The sequence below is a fragment of the Macrobrachium nipponense genome, chromosome 12 (assembly GCF_015104395.2).
Source record: "Macrobrachium nipponense isolate FS-2020 chromosome 12, ASM1510439v2, whole genome shotgun sequence".
Lineage (NCBI taxonomy): Eukaryota > Metazoa > Arthropoda > Malacostraca > Decapoda > Palaemonidae > Macrobrachium > Macrobrachium nipponense.
This window is the reverse complement of record NC_087205.1, coordinates 48419547-48444546: the sequence shown is the minus strand read 5'-3', so window position 1 is coordinate 48444546 and position 25000 is coordinate 48419547. Positions and strand designations below refer to the sequence as shown.

Sequence of the window (25000 nt, the reverse complement as noted above, 5' to 3'; positions counted from 1 at the left end):
GAAGTAAGAATTAATCAGCATAAGTATTCTGTCAAAACTGGGCAAACATCCGATGCAATATTCATTCATTTAAGTGAAAACAACCGCGGAATAAACTGAAATGGCAGTTCAGTAATCGCAAGATCAAAAGATGTCTTGTCACGAAATCTTGTTAAATCTGCTATTATACAACTTACATCCAATTGTGATTTTGATAATAGCCTGTATTTTTGGACCCTTGTATAAGTAACATGTTTAAAAATTATCTTAAAGATAAAATCACAGACTTAATTACAAATTAGTTACCTAATTCAATATTTGTGAATGAGTTTACCTTGCGAAAAAGGTTTTATTGTTTACTAAAATGAAATTTTGTGTATGGTCAGTTACCGCCCTGTGTGATCTCTTCATTGTCTTGTCCTGCTTCTGGGCAGTTGGGCTTCACCTTTTCAAAGTAAACCTCTTCAATTGTACCCCTGTTTTGGGAAGGTGACTAATTCTCCAGGTGCATATTTTCCTTTATCCCTATCTGTCATTTATACGACCTTTCGTTGTAAACTTATCTTCATATATGTCAGTCTGCTAAGTAAAGGACATCGAGTCAAAAGGCCTCGCAGTACTTATTCGTTTCACTTTCCTTCGCAGCATTTGCCTTTATTCATATATTCATCATGTCCCAAATTTTCGTGATTCACTTATACATACATATATTCATACATACATACATATTACATATAAATATATATATATATATATATATATATATATATATATATATATATATATGTATATATATGATTGGTAAAAATGTTACAACAGAATTCCATCTAATGAAGCGAGCCCATAAAAACACCAAAATATAGAGAGAAAAATACCATATATCAGAGACTACTATCTCCCTCTTCTATATTTTGTTGTTTTCATGGGCACAATCATATATATATATATATATATATATATATATATATATATGTGTGTGTGTGTGTGTGTGTGTGTATATATATATATATATATATATATATATATATATATATATATATGCAAGGTTTTGCATCGTTTAATTCGTAGGTAGACATAGCCATTTAATAATTTAAAATCCATTTGCCCATTAGGTTTTCCATTCAGTTATGTTTATGTCTTGTCTCCAGCAGTCTATAGTCATCCCTACTCATATGTGTAATGACGCTTATTGTTGTACAGCTGTTTACTAATTCAATATTTTGTCAGAAATTTTTATCCTTCTTCCAGTAGCACTACTTTACCGGCTTTCTGTCAGCAGCTAAATAATTTATATATTACCAGTTAATTCATATATTACCGATACTGTTCTAGACTATACTGTTGCTTTCTGTATGCTGATATGTCAAAAACATTTTTGCTTGTGCGTGGTCCGTGGCTGCGCAATAGGCTTTATGTGAAGAATCGAACTTTCGTAGCCAAAACCTTGGCCACCTCTGGGCCACTCTTGCACTCTGGTAAATGTGCTTTGCTTGCGTCTAGAATTCTAGCTTTTTTAATTCAATTATGGCGTGGACTTTGAGTGTATACGTAATTGGTCCTTTAATTTTCGTATGTTCTGCCTTATTTTTGGAAAGAATTGTATAGCCATATTTCCCAACTTTAGTCTTTGGCTTCAGTGTCGCAGCATTCTTAAAATAGTTTTCGTTTCTCATCAGAATTTTGAGCTAGTTATTTTGTCCCTTTCTTTACATTGCACGATGCTGCTTTTATCATTATAATTTAATGTCTGTACCATCATGCTCTTTTTTTGTTTACTTTTACAAGTCATGATCCTATTCGTTGCATTTTGCAGTATTTTCCCGTCTGAATATTTTATGCGCAAATGACTGTGATTCTTTCCGGTGACCGGTGAAAAAGTCTAATGAAAAATATCACAGAAAAAAGTAACAATTTTGGCTTGGAAAAAGACAGGAAAAAAGTCACATTAATTTTCAGTCTTTTGTTTATGTTTTTATGGTCATCCCCACGGTCTAGGTTACCTAGACTGTGGTCATCCCCTTGGTCTAGGTATACCTAGACTGTGGTCATCCCCAACGGCCTTGTGCAACCCCGCCGGAAAGGTGAATATGTAGTATATATTGGGTTAAATCCCTTGGGGGTCACTATTTAGGAAAGATTAATGTGATTTTTTTCTGACTTTTTTACCTGTGACTTTTTTTTCTACCTGGATTCGTTTGTCCACGTCCTAACCTACGTTAGAATGTCTCGTACTTAGCTCTGACAGTGAGTATCCTAGGTCTGCGTTTAGATGCTATACTTTACCCGTGGAGTTGGATAACTGTGATTTTTTTTTTTTATCTTGGACCCAAGTAAACAGGCTACCTTTTAACATTGATTGTAATATCACTGGAAGTTACGAATATAATCTGTCTATCCCTTACGCTGCCCAAATGTGTCTGCCCGCTAATTGTACCTTCATTGAAATTGTTATGCTGGTGGTTCAGTAATGTTGTCTGTCTGTTGGTCTGCTGGTTTGTTTATTGTCAGCAGGGTTACAAAAAAAAAGTTGTATGAGGAGTTTTGCGAACGGTGGTCCCCATCAAGGGCAAAAAGTGAGTCGATTAATAGGAGACTATAGGGCAAAGTTTGAGGGAGAATAGGCTGTTTTCGAGGGTGGACTGCTTTTTCTGTAAATATTGTAGTTGCAAATGTTTCAGGCAGAAGAAAACAGAACCATTTTTTACCATCACCATCGCAGAGTTTGTACTACCGGTTTGATTATTAACTCTGCAAAGAAAGTCTGGCTCAAGACTCTGACTTGTGGTTCTATCTACTCTTAATCTGTATAATTCAGTTCGGGTACCTATGTGGCCACTGAGTGCTTTTTCTCATTTTATCACCGGCTGGCCGTAAATCCGATCCCCCCTTCTAGAATGTCCATTCTGTAGAGTATTTTACGCCCTTTCTTTTGATGTATATATGTCGGGAATCCGTTCCATCTATATAATATTATTCATATATTTTCGTCAGTGAAGAAACACATTCACAACGAGGCCCTGTCCCTCTTTGTTTATGTTTGTTCGTGCGTGCGTGATGGACAACGTAGTGTCCGTCACGCACGTCCACACCCATCTATGTCAACCCAGTTTATCTGTAATAAATTATCAGTACCCAGCTACCTGTCTTACGCTGGTCCTCACAACTGGTGACCCCGGAGCGACAGTTGTGAGGACAAGAGAGTAAGACAGGTAGCTGGAGTTCGTCTGTAATAGATGGGTGTGGAGGGAAACGTAGCGTCCATCACACATGCATGAACAAACAAACAAAAAGGGACAGGGCCCCCCCCCCTGTGAATAAGTTCCTTCACAGACGAAAATACATGAATAATATTACATAGAGGGAACGGAGTCCTGACATATAGACATCAAAAGAAAGGGCATAAAATGCTCTACAGAATGGGTAAAGGAACAACGCGGCTTGACGATGAGATGCAATAAAAATATAGAAAAAGCGTTGTCCTTACAAATACTCCCCCCCCCCCCAAGACAATGATTATGGAATAATTATTGAGTGAAAAATATCTTGAATGGTCACTCGTAAATTTTGGATTTCGGATTTCTTAGTTATTTAGTATTATTTAGTGCTTATTGTGGAATCTGAACAAACGTTTTCATTAATTAATCGTTGCACATTTAACTGAATTTAACACTTGTGAATTAATTTACATTTACTTAGAATTCTTTTCAAGTTTTAGTGTTGTTTAGCACTTGTGAATTAATTTCCAAATTTTAATTATTACCTATATAACACTTCTGAATTTCGAGGGAATTTTCTTGATTTTTGTGATAAATTAATTTTGATTTAATTTTACTGAATTAATGCAAGAATTAATTAAACTTTGCTTTGTTATCAAGTAAAAGTATATTTCCCTGATATTGTGAATTTCACTTATAAATTCTTTTTTGATAATTCTTAGTTTGATGATAATTTTTTTTATTTAAAATTTTTATAAGTGTTTTCTTTTTCACCAGTATATAATTATATTTATGTTTAGGTAGAAACATAGAGTGGTAATTGAGCTGTTTTCCTTCAATTTAGTTGAAGCGAGTTAGAACCAGGGAAGTATTTAAACTCCTGAAATCAGGAAAATACTTACTTTTAAAGTTGTTGATTGAGTGATGCCCTTTAATTAATTTATTTACATATAAGATTACTTCACACCTGTTTTGACGAACTTAGTCTGATTTTCTGCAATACTGGTAAGTTGTTTAAGGGATCACCGTTGCCTTTAGAGTATTCAGTCGTATTTTATCTGTGATAAAGGTTCAGGTGTCTGGCTGTTGTGAGGTACTCATTTAATGATTAGTAAGTGTTGTAACCAGATACTTGGCACTTCGTCACTTATGTCTGTCGTTCCTGTCTTGTTAGGTCTTGTAAACATGACAAAAGTGGCAGAACTGGAAAGGAGCCAATATCCTTAACATGTATTTCTTGCGGTGCTCAAAAGGCTTCGAGTGGCCCAGAGTGTGCCATATTTCCTAAAGTATTATTGGATGCGAGTTCAAACTACTTGAGGGGCGGAAGTCAGGCTGAAGTAAGAGAGAAATCGTTGAAGAGACAGAAAGCCTTTCATTTAGCTACTATCAAGAAGCATAAATAAAGAGCTCCTCAAGACGTATTTCTTAAAGTATTATAAATCTTTTTATTAATAAACCTTTTTATGCGCTTCTGTTTAACAGGAAACGCCTCAACCTCATTTCTGTTAGATTTACTTTTTGTCCCGCTTTTTACAATGGTGCGTTTACTTACTGACTGAATTCTTGGTTTTAGGGTAATGTTTACATTGAGCAAAGTCAAGTGATCATTCCATCTCAGTGTTCACAGAATTAAATAAATTGTATATTAGTCATATTTTTCATTGCATTTGTTATTACACTTTCGTGTGCAAATTGAATTGGCACTACCAGATGTCGAATATCTTACCTGGCTGGCCTCCTCCTCCGCAGCTGTGGGACTCAGGGAATCGGTCCTCTGTTCGTGCTTCCATTTCCCCGGTTGCTGAAAGTTGAGGAGTCTTGGTGATAACGACTAACAAGTCATTTTGAGCTACGGAGATTTTTTCTTCTCTGCCAAAAACTTTCATCAGGCCACTGAGAGAAACAACCTTCCCGTAAAACATGCATCACTTCTTGTGATTTAATTATTATTTGATTTTGCATCGCTGGGTACTTTATCACATCCAGTTTCGATGCTACAAATGAAAATGAAATTGCAAAAGCCAAGAGATTTAAAAGGTTAGTTGATTTGCAGCAAAGAGTTGAGGCCAGGTCTGACGTCATCTGAATATTATTTTTGCAAAGTTAGTAGTAAAAAATAACTGTTTTTTATGATAAACTGGAATTACATTACTTTGATAGTGAAGAAAGAAAACCTATACTAGATACCACGTAGCTATCACTCTTGGCCGCACAGTGAACAAGATAATGATATGTTCAAATTAAAACTGCAAAAAAAAAAAAAAAAAAAAAAAGTCTCCCGTGCCTAAGTACGAACAAGTGATACCAGTGGGCCTTGACAGCAGGTATAGAGATGATTAAGTTTTTTTCGAAGTTGGTGGTAAGAACTTTCAAGTGTGATCATGTATCTCTGTATAGCTGTAGGTACGATCTGTAACATCCAACGCAAAAAATCCACAAGAACTTTCGTAGCAAGACCTTCACACGGAAGATGAATGGGTTGTCTCCAGGCCCGATGATTCACCTTCGTTGTTTGACGTCGATAGTGTTGTCTCTTTAAGTATTGTTAAACATATAAGGTCTGAGTGAATGTGTCACAAACTACCCTATATTAAAATACAGAAATGTCTGCAAATAACATTTCTCCCTCATGTATAGTGGGAAATCATTATCATATTGGTATCCCACAGTGAAACCGCCAGTACCCGGCCCCCACAAAAACAATTGCGATGTTCATATTCCCCACAGGCGCTCTTTGAAGGTACCAAACAAGAATATTATTTGATGATATGTATTAGTTTGAAAGGCATTCGTTAAGATGCTGTTTATGTTTTTAGATGCATTTCCGCTTATAGCTGACAGAGTTGGTGGGAATGATGACGAGAAAAGTGGACCACTAACTAGAAAGTTTTCATCCTCTTGAGTAGCGAATGTTGAGTTTCGTTACCGCAGTAACTAAATCTGATGAAGAGGATTCGCTTTCTCCCTTTTCTTTTCAGCCTCTCCATCCTTTTGAAGCGGTACTAACATCCGACTGATCGTATCCCCCTAATGTAGGGCTCGCGGATTCATTTTGAAGTACGATGACCACTTTTGTCAAAATCGCAAATTTTCGTATCAATTTCAAATCGGACCAACCGTTTATGATATGGAAGTTGAATCATTAGTGTTATCGAATACTTCGGTAGTTTTCAAATACGAATGTAAAATGTCGTAACACACACGCACACACGCGCACACAACACACACACACACACACACATATATATATATATATATAGTATTATATATATATATATATATATATATTATATATATATATATATATACATATATATATATATATTGTATATATATATATATATATATATTATATATATATATATATATACTATATATATACTCACATTAGGGGATACGATCAGTTGGATGTCAATACCGCTTCAAGAGGATGGAGAGACTGTAAATAAAAGGGAGAGAAAGCGAATCCTCCTCATTAGATTTAGTTACTGCGGTAACGAAGCTCAACATTCGCCACTCAAGAGGATGAAACTTTCTAGTTAGTGGTCCACTTTTCTCGTCATCATTCCCACCAACTCTGTCAGCTATAAGCGGAAATGCATCTAAAAACATAAACAGCATCATAACGAATGCCTTTCATATATATATTATATATATATAATAATAATATATACATATATATATATATATAAATATATATAATTATATATTAATATATAATATCTATAGTATTTTATATATTAATATATATATCTATATATATATATATATATATATATATATATATGTTTGATATATATATATATATATATATATATATATATGTATATATATATGATATGTATATATATATAATATGTGTGTGTGTGTGTGTGTGGTGTGTGTGTGTGTGTGTGTGTGTGTGTGTGAACTTGAGTTCCATGCGAGAAAGCTCTTTATTAATGGAGCTTTATTAATGGATGTTTGAAGCCGACAGTTGGTTAAAACGCAGATACTGATTTGCAGTCAGGAGACGAATGAAGTGTTCTGGCGGCATATTGCGCGGTAAATAGTGTTTTGTTTGTCGCTCCCAGAACCTTAGATGCGAGTTCAAGCTACTTGAGGGACGGAAGTTAGGTTGAAGTAAGAGAGGAATCGTTGAAGAGACAGAAAGCCTTTCATTCACCTACCATCAAGAAGCATAAATATAGAGCTTCTCAAGATATGCATGCATATAATGTTCCATATAAGGAGCTGCTCAACCAGTTTGTGCTGTGCGTCAGCTTCAAAGCCAGCTTACCGCAGCCACGACACACTCTCGTGAGGTTCGCTTCTGCTCGGAAAATGGTGATGAGGTTTAGGATTTTCAGCTGCAGTTGAAACGTGAATAGTTGTACGACAGAGAGGCAGAAGAGCCATCCTGTTCATAGGCCTTTTCCTTGTAATACGCCTTTGGTTCTGTATAGACTGTATGCTTCAATGATAGGAAATTCGTCACAAGTAATGCCTTTTCAAGGGCAAAGCCATTGGCACCATTAGGTTGGAAGGGGTGAGGAAATTTTGGAGAAGGGACGTGAAACCTCCAAATGGGGATAAGTCCGATTTTACCATATACAATTTGAAAATGTGTTCTTAGTTCTACGAAGTTTTGTGTTAAATGATCCTATGACGTTTTATGAGTATCAAGAGTCAGAGAAGATAAAGATTCCAAGGCGACTGAGTTCCTACTAGAGATGTATCGGATATCTGCATCCGCGGATTATCCGCATTTTTTATTAATCTGCATCCGCAGTTTGAGAATGCGGATATGATGATACCCGCTGGTCAGTGTTCAAATGTTTTTTTTTTTATTATTCGGAATACATGATACACAATTACTTTATAAGTATCTCTGTTATAGCATACTATTAGGGCTTTTTTGTTTTAGTGATACTATGTCCTTTACAGCATGCAAAGAATGGCTTTGAGTTTTGTTACCCTCATCATACAATGAGCATGAAATGACCTTGTGCCAAGACAACTAAAACGTTCGTGTATTACTGTTATTGTTTGTACGTTCATATGAAAGTATGGCTTATGTTTCTACTTTCACTTACTTAGTATATCAAATTGTATGTGGTAACAATTTTGAATTATGTGACTGAAAATCGTCTTTAACAACTAAAAATGTATAAATTATTTAGATTTACAAAGTATCCAACTCCGCAAATTTAAAAGATTGAAATATCCGCATCTGCAAATGTAAAAAAATTTTATATCCGCATCCCCAGTCTCATCCGATACATCTCTAGTACATACATGCACTATCTCTCTCTACCTGTATAACCTGAAGGCAAGCTCAGACAAACAAAAAACTTGCTAGAAAGTTATATTGCGATCTGATTATAATGTGCCAAACATGTGGTCATATGGAAGAAAAAATATCATTTCTTTTGTAAAATTGTTAATACATAAAATCATTGCATGTTCTGGTATTTAATAGCTACCATTCAACATAAAAGTTAAACACATATTTGGGTTTAGTTACTCAGGATACGCACACCGAGTGGCTAATTTTTAATTCAGAATTATAAGTACCTTTTTAAGGGCCCGACGGTGAATAACAGTACAGTTCCCATATTACTATCACTGCCTATATCATCCATTACAATAACATTGGCAGTCCAGTGTTTTGTCATTTTTACAGGTTTCGTTTCACTTGTATGTACTTGTTGTGCTTGCTTTTGCTGCTCGTAAGCCGTCGTTATGCGGAATCTCAGGACGTAGTCTAAAATATAGCATGATGAAGAATTTATTTTAACTCTGCAGGCAAATAATGATACGAGAAATTAGATGAACTGCATTGGACACGGCAGAGTGTGAATTTTTCATGAATGTATATTCGAAAATATGTAGTTGATTGAGCTTAATGAAATTGCAGTGTTTAATTGTTTAGGTTATAGTGTTCATGGTCATTCTTGATATCAGTTTGTTCATCACTAGTATCTACCACGGCTAATTACCTCGTAATATATTTGATTTTTTTATAAATTCAAGTTCTTTATCGTCAAGAGGGGTTGGGTTAAACACTGTTATGTTATGGTTCACTTCCCGAATCACTTCCCTTTAGTCTTTAGCAGCCTCTGGTATGACGAAGACTGGTGCTGTAATCAATAAGTCAACATACATAGCAATTAATGTTGTTTGTGATAGATCTGACAGACACTGCTCAGAGATGTTGTTTCAGTAGTAATCCTAACCCTGTAGTCCAATTACTTTTGCCTGATAGTTATTAGCACATTATTCTCTCTCTCTCTCTCTCTCTCTCTCTCTCTCACTTTGGTCTTTATCCTAGTTTTACAGCCTATGACATTTGCCGTTTACTTGACACGCATAAAGGAGTTTCAGTTGATTGATAATTGATTAGCTGATAAAAATTGTTTCAGTGATTGTCTTTCTGAACAAGTGGAATAAGTTGCAGGAAGTCAAATTATAATTTAGGGAAAAGGAATACTTAGAACATCGGCATTTCAAATAACAATGCTGCGGCTCAACATGGCATATGGTAAATTCCACAGATGGTTTTACTTATTTGTCAAAAACATCAGTATTAAACCTAAAGGTCCCTCTTTTGCACGAAACTATTTAATGAGTTTCGCGTGTTGCTGTGTCTTATGTTTCCACAGAATCATGCCACAACACGCGCGGCTACACGCCTATACATGCACAGACGCAGGCAGACACACACAGACACACTACATATTTGAGTTTGTATGTGCGTATGTCTGAGACAAACCCCGTAAGAAGATGAACATAAGTATTTGGAGACAGTTCGGTTGTGTAGAGAAAGGAGGACGATATGTCAGTGAAGAGTGTTGGAATATAGACTGAAAAGGGCTGGATAGATGGAATGGAAGAGGTACTGAAGGCTTCTTGCATCTTGTGGAGTGGTCTTGGAGGGCTTGTGCTGATGATGTAAATGCTTATATTTTTGGGAGGTGGGTTCTCCCGTTACTGTAAGGGAGGTTAGGTGCTCCTGGCTGGAAAGAGGGCTATCATCATTGCTGATTGGTCAACAGGAGAGGAGTGGACTGGTACCATTACTCACTGCTGCTTGCGTTTGCCAATGGAATCTCGAATTGAAAGGTAGACAGGCATAGTATAGCTCAGTCACAGGATTCAAAAGCGTCATTTGTTATTTGTGGAGACTGTAATGCAAAACACAGGGAGTGGCTAAATTCAAATTCCACAGATCAACAAGGCCGGTCTGCTCTTGAGTTTTGTGTAGGTCCCTAGAAAGGTCATAAATTTGGGACAAATGACCAGCCATGGTTTGATGATTCATCTAGACGAACCTACCATGGCAAACAGACCAAATTCAACGCATGGAGATGAAATAGTTCAAATGAAAATTAAAAATTTTTTTTTATTGAGTCTCACTGTGCTGCAAATAGAACTTACCATACTGAGAGAAATTACAATAGTTCTTTGAAGAGGAAACTTGAAGGAATTAGTCAGCCTCATCTGTGGTGGACCAAATTGGCATCATCTATATTTGGGTCATGCTTATCTTCCATTCCAACACTACTAACCAATGATGGTAGATTGGTTACTGGCCCTCGGAAAAAAGTTGAACTGCTTCATCAAGCTTTTGGAGCTAAGCAATCAGCTGAAGATGTTCTTCTCCCGATATTTATTATCCAGAACCTCTTACAAAATTTGCATTTTGCTCTATGGGTGCTAAGAAAAATCTGGATAATCGTTATAGCTGGGGTGAAGAAGACCCTAATGCTTTCTTCCCTTTGTTTTTTTAAAAAGTTTCTGGCGTTTTGTCCTCCAACTTTAGTAAATTCTATAGATTTTTAAGTTGATGTAGTATCTTTGCAGATGAGCACAAGCTTATTGATGCAGTGCCTGTTACAAAGACTGGCATATGTCCAGACTTTAGTAATTACAGGCCAATCTCTATTTTCCCTGTGCCCTCCGAAGTTGTTGAAAAACTTATTTTTAAGTTACTATATAGATTATGTTGAATCTGAAGGATGGTTAGCTGATAATCAATTAGGTACAGGGATACTCTTTTAGACTTATATCCCATTTGCAAGGAAACCTTGATAGCAGTTTTGAGTGCAGAATAATTCAGATAGATTTTAGTGCTGCTTTCGATTTAGTAAATCACAAAGCACTTATTTATAAACTTCAAAATGTTGGAGTGGGTGGATATGTTTTAGGATTACTTTAAGATTTCCTTTCAGGCAGTCTACAGCAAGTTGCTGTGGATGGGATGTTTAGTGAACCAAGCCCTATTGTGTCTGGACTTCCACAGGCCAGTGTTCTTGGTTCACTGTTATTTTTAGTGTACACAAGTGACATGGTTGTTGGCCTGGAAAATAAGATTGTCCAGTATGCCGATGATGCAGCACTAGCGGGTGTAGTAAAAGGTGTAGTCGGTGGAGTATGAGGCTGAACTCCAGTAAAACGAAAACACTATTGATTACCAGATCTGGTACAAATTTCCCACCCTGTCCTCTCGTTCAGGTACATGGCACTTTGCTGAATGATTCTGAAGCTTTAACTATTCTAGGTGTAACCTTTGACTGACATCTAATGAAATTTTCAGCATATGCTGCTTGAAAAATTAGGTATTGTTCATAAGGCCTCATAATATATGCATATAACAGTGGTAAAATCAATGCAACCTCTTTTAAGTCATTTGTGCTCCCTCTAATAGAATACTGTTCTCTGGTGTGGATGTCTGCTTCTGCCAGAGATTTATCTCTTTCAGTAGAGTGGTTCATGGTGGTAGGTTTCTGTTTCCTATTAGTAGTAATTATGACTTGGACCATCGACGGATTGTCTCTTGTTTATCACTTTTTCATAGGTTGTATTTAAAGAGAGATCTTTCATATTCATAATTGATCTCTGATACCCTTTATCTGCCGAGACATAGCCAGATTCGCTCAACAGCAGCACCAATATGCAGTCAATGTGCCTCGCTGCCGAACTTCTCAGTTCCAGAGGTCCTTTACTCCTTACACCGTTGGACTGTGGAAGAACAGCCTCCCAGAGGAAGTCGTGCAATCGGAACTTCAGAAGTTCAAGCCAAGGTGCAATACATTACTGCCCTAATACTATTCTCCTTGCATTTTTATTCATTTTTATCTATTTGTTAATTTATTAACTTTTTTCTCTTTTAATAACTGGGGTCTCCTCTTTCTGTATTTCCCTTTACCTCTTCCTACTTCTTCCTAATGAACACCATATTCTTTGGGAGCTTGAATTTCAAGTCAATGACCCCTTGGTGTTTCATCTTCTGAATAACTAATAATAATAATAAAATAATAATAATAATAATAATAATAATAATAATAAATATAATAATCAATAATAATAATAATAATAATAATAACATAATAATAATAATAATAATAATAATAATAATAATAATAATAATAATAATAATAATAATAATAATAATAATAATAATAATAATAATAATGTTCTTGTGAGTCTGACAACTTCTCATGACCTTCTCGAACACAGTAGTATTACTTGGTAATTCATGAAAGTAAATAAGTATACTTTTCCCAGACAGGTATCACTTCAAAACTGATTGCGTGGAGTAAGGAATGCAAAAGCCTCTGTGGCATTGTGCAGTCGAAATTTCCTAGCATTCATATCATGAATGGCTCTGGCAACAGGACATTCTTAATTTTCATATTTTTGTAAGAATTGTTTTGTGGGTTCTGTGTTGTCTTCAAATTTGAAGTCATCATTTTCCCATAACTAAGTAAATTATATAACTATTGTGGACAATTTGTCTTATGCAGGTGATCCTACGGTGTTTGGGAACTTGACTCCTGCAGAGGAAATTACAGAAGCTGTTGTCACATCTATAAGAAGCGGAAAATACAATGGTTATGGGCCCAGTACAGGTACGTGAAAAAAAAAAAAAAAAAAAATTTTAAAAAAAAAAAAAAAAAAAAAAATCATGAAGTGTCTCACTATTTTGAGAATTCCTGCTATTTAGTTAGTAAATCTGTTTTTGATAGAGGACTGTTTCATGCATGAAATTAAATTGGAAATTTTCTTTGATTTTCCTGTGGCAAAAGTTATGTTTGACGAGACCATGTTACTTTCGCAACTGTAGTGAGTTACATAGACTCGCTCTTAAGTCTTATAGTCTTAAGCTGTCTGAATTCAATTGTCTTTGTTTTAATAACATCATTAGATTTATGTGACGAATGTTTTAATGAAAAACGTTTCCAGAGAAATGAAAATGAACAACAATTAAAATGTTTATAATTTAGAAAAAAGTTTACTGACATTTTCATTGCCAAAGTCAGTAACAAAGATGCATTCCTTACAATTCACTCTAAAATTGTAATGATCTTATTTATTTATGAAGGCTGTAAATTTGCCTTAAATAGAAAGAGAAGTTTACCGTTTGTTTTTTACTTCCGTGATTTAGGATTTGTTGAGGCGAGAGAGGCTGTGGCCAAATACTGTTCAGTGCCAGACGTCGCAGAACTAGAAGCGAAGGTGAGTTGATAGCTTGGATTTGCCTGAATAGATTGCGAGATAATGAATAGCATGGTGAACAGAGATATATGTGGAATGAATGAAAAAGTTTTAAGTTAATAGGACGCCGCGTTAGATTCTTCTGCATGATGGTGATATTTATCCCTTTATTTAAAAAGAAGGGTGGCTGATAAAGATGATTATAAGAATTACATGGACAACTTTACTCGATATGCCTAGGAAAGCATATTGTAAAGTTCTGGTCGAGAAAGTGAGAAGGAAAATACGTAAAGGTTTGATGTCGGAAGAACCGTATGGTCTAAAACTAGGTCGAGGAACTGTCATATGATGAAGGAAGGTGGAGTTTGGGCTAAAGTTACATGGGTAAAGAATTTAGTCTCAGAGAAGTGTGTATTGCCGCTATTATAACTCTTCGGTATTTTCATGGATGGAGTGTTGACAATTCTGGTGGAAGGCTCAGGTTGTCTGCAGGTGATACCAAGATGTGGTAATGACAAGGTAGCCCCGCTCCAGCGACGAATTTGGGACTTATTTGTGTATGTGACATTGTGACGTTACACAACCCTGTCGAAACGACAAGTTACTGATGTAAACATAGGGATTTTTTACACTGAAATGCAATTTAATAAATATCCCTCCATAGATTTAAGGGGTGAATGCGATTTTGGACTTATGAAATATTGTAGTTCATGTGAATATCGATATTGAAGAAATAAAAAGGGCGAAATGTTGCACAAATCAGGTTTTTTTTGTGTGAAACTTTCAGAAACTGACGGGATCCTGGAGACTGAGGTCACGCGATTTTCTCGATGGTTTTTTATAACTTCCCTGTCTTGGCCTTGCGTGCATTTAGAACCTCGTTACCAATTGTTTTAAAGTTAGTTTCCTTTTGTGAGTTGTCTGTTGGCACGAGTAAGCCTTTCAGCTCATTTACTTTTTAAATTTTACATAGCTTAATTTTGTGATAAAACTTTGAACCCCAATTTTATCATAAAATTAAACTATGTTAATTTAACAAGATATATGAACTGAAAGGCTGACTCATCGTCGGGAAAATCCCGTGAACTCGGCCTCCAGGACCCTATCAGTCTAAAAGTTTCAAACAAAAAATCTTATATGTAGCCTACAACATTTCGCCTATTCGATTTCTCCACTATCGATATTAACATGAACTGCAATATTTCATATGTCAAAAATCGCATTCACCACATAAATCTATGAAGGGATATTTATTAAATCGCATTTCAAAGTGTAAAAAAGGCAATTATCCCTGTCTACATCAGTAAATTGTCGCTTCGACTGGGTTGTGTGACGTCACAGATTATAGTCGGTTACATAAAAATACACCGGACCTGCACGTGGGACTTACCTGTTGTTTCTATAGTGTGGGTGATACAAAGTAAGTACTGGTAAATTTTGGCGTTCCTGTGGACAGATTGTGTCTTACCCATAAGGTTTTAAAAGATAGGACATCAAGTTGATTCAGGTGAATTAATCAGCATTTAATGAGTGTGTAGACAGGCAAGAGATGAGCAGGAAACCGACTCGTGACCCTAGGATGTGTGATCTGAGAATGAAAGTTTCACCTTCTATAATAACAATGGGCAGCGTATTTGCTATTATGAGTATTTTTATATGCCTACCACTGTATTTTTCTCACTATTTTAGCTTACATTCATTTTGATCTTTCCCTTTTTGTCAAAAGTATGCCTGTCCCTGCAAATTTGTACCATCACCAATTCTGCATTACCCGCAGATATCAATTGTTTCACCTTCATTCACGAACACTCTGCATTATCATCAAACTTATTAGACCTCTGTTTCTTCTCACATTGTTCCATCACATGAAGTATTCGGGTTTCGTCTTTCGAAAAACAGGAGCAGCACTGTAACTGGTGGAAAGGGCGTGGGCATGGAAGCCTCTCACCAAGTTCTCCGGGTTCTGTGGCAGGACACTAAGGTTGAGCCTCTGGTGAATTATGATATAAAACAGTGAATGTTGGCATGATCCCAGAAATGCAGACGTACCAAGTATGAAAAAGCGGGATTGTAGTGGTTATATTAGTATAAGGTACGGAATGATGTGATAAACAATGAATGATGACTGGTCGACTACCTTGACCCCTTTAACATAAGAGTGAAAACGTCAATAGGACAAAGCAAAACTTAAAGATGGTTGCGATGACATTAGACATCTAGTGATGTAAAATGGTGATAAATTTTGCGAATTCTATGACTTTTTAATGTTCTAGGCTCTGGTGTTGTGAGTCGATGGCAAGGCCTTAGCTAAACTTTTGCCACACAGTTTAGGGGTTGGAAATATACAATTTTCTGCTGGTTTTTATTACAAAAATAGACTATGTAACATTTTAAACAGGCCGAATTCACACCAAGAAACAACAAATAGTGTTAATAATCAACTAAACTCACACCCTCGTGCAATCAAATCCCCATTGTTGGTCCCACATGCTCGTTGCACAAAGAAATTTTTACAAGTGTTGTTAAACAGGGATTTTACGATAAATCATGTTAAACTTTAAATAAAACACCACCCAATACCAATACCAAGACTGTAAACATTGGAATGAAAATTTCATCAGGTAAATGAAACCAAGATTCATAAGGATGACCGTGGATAAGTTTAACACATGTTATACAGTTATACAACAAATACCCGGCTAATTAGAGAAGCTTTTTGCCTCACCTGTTACAACTTAGATGGTCTAGGAACAAATGACTTTAGGGGGGATTATAAGCCTGCTCGTCGACTTGGTGACACCAAATTCGGAACTAGTTTATTATGCATTGTCTTTAATGCCTTTATTTCAAGAGAAAAATTAAGCTCAACTCTTACATTTTATCTTATAATCACTGCGGCAGTCTTTAGACTCCACATAATTACTGGGTTTGAGCTAAATCAAGAGTTTGCCTCACACGACTCCCTTGTTTGTAAATCATATACACTGGATATTTTCTTTATTATTTAATTTAAATAAAGAATGGTTCATTAGCACACCTTCCCTCTTCCCCTCTGCTTAGTTTGGTTATCACTAGTTTCATATTAGCATAGAAATAATTCAGTTACGAAATTTCAATATTGCATTTACTTTTCTACTTCTTCTTCTCTTGCTTTAACCTGGATCCGTCTTTTTCGCAATATTCTCTACACCAGAAAAATCTGGGTGTAAAGTTAAACACTGGTAAGTTTAGGACAATAGAAGGCTATAATCAGAACTCCGTAGCAGCTTGACTCCGACTGTGAGTGCTCATAAGTTCGGAGACATATTATGGCAAAATTATCAATATCAATAATCTAAAGGTGATCACATTACACAATAGCAAGAAATAGTACCATCTTTCCAACATTACCTTTATTATAACCACCTGTTCTGCATGCGATTTTGCTGGAACAAGGTGAAATTATTCAATGCGGTTATCCCAATACACTATATACAATTCCCATTATCTATGATTCGTTCCTTCAGCCCTCTTCTGACCATCCCACTTACAATTTTTACTCACCCACCCTTGATTGTTCTCATCGATACACACTTACCCATCTCCTTGATCCACCCATCTACGCATTCTTTCACATTGAGCTAATGCAGCTCTTCTTTTCAGAATTACACTCAGGGCTTAGTCTTCCTCCCCTGCTAGTAATCATGTATCCATTGCAGGGATGAAAGATATTCTTGTTGCCACCGCTCCCAGAACATTTTAAGGGCATCAGTCAATCGAAGGTACTTATCCCCTAATTTTCTCGATGTCAGTGCTCTATTTAGGTCTTCTCGGGGGAGTAATGGCGTCATCAAACTTATCATAGAAGGTGAGAGGGAGTGAGGACTTCATCCTCGCGAGTATCACCTCTGTACATTAAGAGCCTGCTGTTGATGACTGCCTCCACTTTTTTGGTTTTAGCAAGTTCTGCAAGTGCTTTCCTAACATATATCCCAGCAGCAGTGCTAAGAGCTCTAATTTAGGGATAGTTAATTTTAACATTTTTCTAAGTGTGACTCTCATTTCACTAGTGATGAAACCTGTTCTCCCATCCCTTTGATGTAGGTAAGCCACGGCACCATAGGCCTTATTTGAAGGGTCAGTAAAGATATGTAATTTGGTATCTTTATTATCTGTTACTCTTGCAAATTCTAATTCATGCACTGATTTGATGGACTTCTCTAGCTTTATTCACTTCTAAAGTGTCATCCCAACCAACTCATTCTTCCCATAATTGTTGTAGAAACAATCTCCCTTTCTCAAGTAATGGCTTACCAATCCCAAAGGATCGAAATTGGACACTAATATTAACAGGACTCTACACATCGTGGGAACCCAGCCATCCTTCAAATTTCTTCATCTTTTGCTATGTTTTAGGCTGATGGTGTCCCTTGCCCTATCCCACAATATTCCTAACACAACCACTTGGTCTGGTTCATCCTTTCCCATCTTTCTATCAAATTTTGACATGTTACTTGCCCCCCCTTGCCAATGGCATCCTCGATTTATCAAGAATTACTTTGGTTTTGGTGTACCCTTTCTCCAAAAATCATTCTTCTTCAAATATCCCTATGAATTTATCTACATAAAAACTGCTAATTAGATCAGGCCTCACTTCCTTTTTCAAGTGGGTCTGAAGGACTTGTTGGAGGATATAGGAGCTGGCTGTGGCAGCAAATACTATGACTCGAAAGGCGGAGGTTGCTGCATGGTTAGACTCCTTACGCCAAAGAAAGCTTGTGTACTTGGCATCATTTGGATCAAGTATGGTTCTGCGAAAAGCCTTTCTGATGTCAGCAATCAATGTGTAAGAATTGCCATGGAACTTGACTAACAGATCATATAAAGCTTGTACTAGGTTAGGTCCTGACAGTAAACAATCATTCAATGATAAATTACCTTTCACTTTAGATGAAGCATTGAATACAATTCTTGAGGGAGTTGTCTTGCTTTCTCTCTTTATCCCAAAATGAGGCAGCTAATATTCTTCAATCTTGGTGTTCTTTACTTCCTCAGTGAACCCAGCTTCGAGATACGTTTGTAAAGACCTTCTCATAGGCTTCATGGTAATATGGTTCTCTTTCAAGTTTAGAATTCAAAGTTTCTAATTGTGCCATTGCGTTACGGTAATTATTCTGAGGATGTTCGTCAGAGTGAAAGGGAAGGCTCATTTGATACGCCTTATCAGTATTGATCACACTCTCACTTACCCATTTTATTGCTTCATTACCCTGAGGGAGCGATTCCTACTGTATCTAGTCTCCACCACTCGTCTACATCGTATTCCAGGTTGGCTAGCCAACACACTTGGAGGGTGTGAATGGTATATTGTTCTACACGTTGTAGGGCTCACTGGGGTACTCTCCCATAGGGGGACACTCCTTCATGCGTTATTAACACATTAACTCTGTCAATCTTATCCACTCCCAGCATGAAATAACTAAATAATCCGCACCCACTAGTCGTCATCTGCAGTACCACACCCCTTACTCTTCAAATGTCCCTTGACCTCAACATAACCTACATTATGGATGGGAAAGTTCACATTCTTGCGCACTACCAATTTAGTTTGTGTTATCCTATTTCCCATCCCCAGTCTACAAGCTACAACATCGAGGAACCAAAGGGGGCAAAATTTAAGGAAACTTCACCGACTACCGGGAGATTTAATTTTTTAGCGAGAGGCGCTGAAATAAAACTACATTGACTCCCAGCATTGAGGAACAAACTGACTTTGTTGTTTTGGTTATGTACGCATAAGGTAGCGGTCGCTGTGGGTAACAAGGAACAAGGCAATTCAAATGAAGAATTCTTTTGTTACTCTAGCATTTACGCAGGGTTTGCTGCTTTTATCTTTATCTTTGGTGACTACTGCAGGTCTGTAGTTAGTCTTAGCATTTGCATTTTTTACTGGACGTGAAGTGACATGTCCATGTCCAGAGTTATTACTAGCATTACTGTGAGTAGATGCAAAGTGTGAGGATTTTGGTGGGTGGCAATTATCACAAGTCAAACTGTGGTACCTAGCATCACTTACAGTTTACTTTACTGTGGTACTGTCCACTAAGGTTTCCTACATTGAAACAATAAAACATCTATGTGAGCTAATCAACTGACAATGTTTAGCTGCGATGTCTAGCAATTTATCGCACTCGTGTAAAGAATGTGTACCATTGCAGAAGGAAAATATTTTCCTCGCGGACTTGGCTTAGTACTCATTTTACTTTCAGCTACTTGTGGCTCGCCCTTTTGTAACATGTCTTCCTCTAGCACACAGATCAGAAAATCAATAGCCTCAAAGAATTCATTCAAATTGTAATCACACTTGTGCAAGTGTTCAATGATTGTTCTGTACACTTTTCCTTCTGACAATTTGTGGTTGATGAAACTCATGATCATACCTTGGCCTATGTCGGCCTTACTCAACCTTTTAATCTGTTCACTAAGCATGATTGGTTCGAATCAGAACCTTTTCAATTATTCATGGTTCATAGAAGGTACAAAAATATTAGCAAGCCAACGTTGCAGAACCACTAATAACTAACATCTGGTGCTCATTTCCATAATGCTTATCTAGCAAGTCTAATGCTACCCTATAGTTAGCTGCAGTTACATTCAGGGCCTTGACGTCTCTGAGTGGATCCTTTCCTAGAGCACCCAACAATTACAAAATTTGGTCACTTCATCCAAGTCTGAACGTCAATTTACATAAACATCAAACAGCTCCTTGAAGGATGTATGCTAACTCACCTCCCCTTTGAACACAGGAAGAGGTAGTGGTTTCAACTTAGGCAAATGTACCTGTCTATTGTGCATGTTTAACGCATCAATTCTATTTAACAACAATGAAATGACTCTAGTAGCCTCACTAAGCTTAACCTCTACATCAGTTTCCAGCTTGACTGTGTTCGATAAATGCAACGAATGAAGCTGCCTTCATCAGAACTGATTCTATCTACCAAATTTTGGTATACTGCCATGGTATGCATATTTCTGTAAGCTCGCACTGAGCTTCACTGAACAGATTGGCCTGGAGACCCATTGTTGCATCAATCATGACAAAACTGGCTACAGCCATAATTACTGAATTTACGCTAAGTACAAGGGATCAAATACAAAGGAATATAATTACGTTACAAAGAAGGAGGCTTGGAATCTTATGAATGAGCAACTTTATGTCGTCTTTCCTCAGTGAGTACGTTCTCCTATGATAAGCCTCATCAAACCATTGAGGAACAAGGTGTTTACTGGAGAAGTGAAATGGTCTCCATCAGATTTCTTACCAGTCTTGTAAGCCTTCATATTCATGGAAAGGCGCCTGACACCATATTTATGACACTGCGAGCAAAACTTTGTTAAATGCGTGTTGAATCTCTTTACTTTGGCATTGTAGTTATCTGGGTCAATGCAGAAACGATTTGCGCTAGTATAGTCCCTTAATTCTGCATCACAGACGGCAATTACAGTAGTTTTTTAGTCCCTCTACCTCATGATGAGGCTTTTCAGACAATCCCAGACCGGTTTCAAGGCCTGAGTAGCCAGGCATTACCTACCAAATAAAGCACTATCAAATCATACCTTCTCTGCCAATATGCCAAAGTACTATCCTCAAATTGTGAAATGAGCCCTCTGGGCTTCCTGAAAATTTCAATCTCTACATTACTATTCTGGGGTAGATGGGGTGGCAACTGAGAGTGACCCATGAGGGCTACGCTGAAGATCATCGCTTTTCTTACCATCCAGTAGTCGAAGGACCAAATGTCACGAATTCTATGACATTTTAATGTTCTAGGCTCTGGTATTGTGAGCCGATGGCAAGCCCTTAGACTAAACTTCTACTACACAGTTTAGGGGTTGGAAATATACAATTTCCTGCTGGTTTTTATTACAAAAATAAACTCTGTAACATTTTAAACAGGCTGAATTCACACCAAGAAGCAACAAATAGCGTTAATAATCAACTAAACTAGCACCCTCGTGCAATTAAATCCACATTGTTGGTACCATGTGCTCGTTGCACAAAGAAATTTTACCAATGTTGCTAAACAGGGATTTTACAATAAATTATGTTAAACTTTAAATAAAACACCGCCCAATACCATACCAAGACTCTGAACATTGGAATGAAAATTTCATCAAATGAAACCAAGATTAACACGGATGACCGTGGATAAGTTTAACACATGTTACACAGTTATACAACAAATACCCGGCTAATCAGAGGCAAAGATTTTCGCCTTACCTGCCACAACTTAGATGGTCTAGGAAAGAATGACTATAGGAGGATTGTAAGCCCGCTCGTTGACTTGTTGACGCCAAATTCGGAACTAGTTTATTATGCATTGTCTTTAATGCCTTTATTTCAAGAGAAAAATTAAGTTCAGCTCTTACATTTTACCTTATAATAACTGTGGCAGTTTTTAGACCCCACAAAATTACTCAAGAGAGTTCCCCTCTCACGACTCCCTTGTTTGTAAGTCATATACACTGGATATTTTGTTATTACTTAATTTAAATGAAGAATGGTTCATTAGCACGAATTCCTTTCTTCCCCTCTGCTTAGTCTGGTCATCACTAATTTGATATTAGTATAGAAATAATTCAGTAACGAAATTCCGATATCACGTTTACTTTTCTTCCTCTTCTTCTCCTGCTTTAACTTGACATTGTGGAAGGTTTGTCACAAAAAGTGAATCCGCCTTTTTCGTGACAATAACTAAAAACAGAAGCAGCGTTATAATACTTGAAAAGAAGAAAAAGAGAATTAATTCAATAACGAAATTTATTTGAAAGACTCTTAAGAGAAAGAAGGCTACACTTGTGCCCGCAGGAAAAGAAAGGCATGCCAAGAGGGCAACACTGCATCATCTTCTGAGGGTGATTTTGTAGAGTTAGCAAGCTATAAAGTCACAAGTATCAAAATGAAACTTTCTCTTTGCTGTAACTTTCTTTTTGTTAATTCCATGAATTCACAACAGTTGTATTTCGTTCTTACTTTTGCATGAATGATAAGATGATGTTCAATGAGCTTGACATAAAAAAAACACAAACAATTTTTAACAATATTGAAAACCATTTGACTGAAAGATATTAAAAGTCAGTAGTAACGGAATCTATTTCGACATATCCTGACAACACAAATCCATACTTTTTTTCAGACACAAATCTCTCCATGTGCATATGTCTGTGTATACCCTGTTGTTGTTACAAACTTGTGAACATCAATATAAGAGCCCGGCTTAAGAAAGGTATACAGTAATTTCCATGAAATACACACATTATTTATGTATGTATGTGCGTGTGTACAGTCACGTTACAAAGTATTGCATCAGTTGCCTTAATGTTTCAAGCAATAAGTTTAAGGAAGTATTCAACAAACAGTATCTGGGAACTATTCGCATGGCCGTGCAGGCACTTGATGTGTTACGTGACAATCTTAAGTTTCTGTTAATTGGGTGTATAGGTTGCACAAGAGCAAGATCCTTAACCTGCACATGACTAGTTTAGTCTATAACAAAAAACAGTCACTCGCTAATGTATATTAGCAGGCAAGATGAATAACATTGTTTAAAGTGAATTAAAATTATCGTGCTTTCGTATGTTTCTTCTTTAATAATTTTCACGTAACTCGGCCTATATGTTTTGCGCAAACAGCGTTAAAAACAAAACTATTCATTATATTTTTATATTTTTTTTACAAAATCAAAATATAATAAAAGGAAAAATATATGTTTGACTAGGCCTAATAATCCTTGTCCGGTCTGTGAAAGGCAGAGAATCCTATAATATGCAGTATGATTTTGTTTATAAGTACCTAATATTTGTGTTATTCGATATTCATTACCAGTAAATGAGTTCTTTTACAGCCGTTATGCAATTACATAATTAATCATTTCAGTACTGAATTGCCTATTTCTGAAACCGTATGGCTTAGGACTGAATTAGTCACTTCTTGAGAGAAAACTGTTTACGCTTCCCAGAATGAGGAAAAATAGAAAAACAAAAATAATGTATATCTAGATATTATTTATATCCATAATGGGTGGTAGATAATATTGATAGTGAGCAAGAGGTTGAAACGTAACATTAGAAAATTTCATTAAGTAGAAAAATATCGACTAATAAAAGTTCAATAAATGATCTAGAATACTATAACTAAAGAACAAGAACATACAAAGCCAAGTCAATAAGTTCTTTCAAGCAAAATCTAAGAAAACCAACAGTAAATTATATTTATCCCATATAATTAGTAAGAGTGCGGTCTCTAGCCAGTTTCAGTTTATGAATGCTATTCACATCCTGATAACGTAACTCCCAAAATAACTCCGTTCACACATCTCGTTACCAGTTACGATCAATCTAGGTCTATGTGACCAAGTCTATCTCGGTGGTCTTGATGTGACTCGCATTAAACTATTGATTTTTTTTTAATTGGTTTCCTTTTCTGGTAGACTATATCCGAATTCTCCTTCATGTTTTTTTTTTAATTTTGGTTTGAGATTTTAGATGGGATTAAAAAGAAAATTGACACATGCAAGATTTAAAAGTAATCGTGCATCCAAACGCTCTACTGAACATTCAACTTTCAGGCGCGCCAACCGAACCTTATGCAGGAGCGTATTTCACCACCCTTAAATGAAGCAAACTGTATTTGGTTTAAGAAAGGAAGGTATAAATTATATATTTTTTATAAATGTCTTATTTGCAAACTTAAAATAACGATTTTTTAACAGAAAGATCTGTGAACAGATGATACTCTAATAACATTAGATAAGTCAAACTCCACTCACCTATTTGCGTAAATTAACAGCTCTTTATACAGATGAGACTTTGTTGACGCGGTTGGTATCCTGTCCATATCTAAATATAAAGAAATATTTCATAATGAATCGGACAAAATACTTAGAAACTTGCATAAACCAAGGTTTTTTTTACGCTGTTTTATTTTTTACTTGAGATAATTGATTCCATTTTTCATATTATAAAAATTAATTTCTCAAATTATTTATATGAGCGTAATTGTACTATACTCTGTTTTTTTTCCATCTGTCCATCCGCCTGTGGTGTTTGCGCATGGAAACACTGCGTCCCAGGCTTTAAATAATACCCTATTTCGAATATTATCGGTGTAATTCGCATATAGTAAATTATTAAAACACTTTTCAGTTGCAAATGTACACCCAGATATCCTTTCATTTACCTAAAACTTACACATAGCATAATATTTTATAGCCCGGACGCAGCGTTACCATGCGCGACCATCACAGCATCACAGGCGGATGGACAGATGAAAAAAAAAAAAAAAA

The 25000-nt window shown here is 36.3% G+C and overlaps 1 protein-coding gene across 4 annotated transcripts in view; it reads left to right on the top strand.

The window, feature by feature from the left end:
• LOC135224516 (tyrosine aminotransferase-like) overlaps window positions 1-25000 on the top strand; it is a 113785-nt gene that overhangs the window by 7201 nt on the left and 81584 nt on the right. For all 4 annotated transcript variants that reach the window (XM_064263573.1, XM_064263571.1, XM_064263572.1 and 1 more), the window contains exons 3-4: window positions 12986-13090; window positions 13627-13697. In XM_064263573.1, coding sequence (XP_064119643.1) covers window positions 12986-13090; window positions 13627-13697 — 176 coding nt within the window. The remainder of the gene's footprint in view (window positions 1-12985; window positions 13091-13626; window positions 13698-25000) is intronic.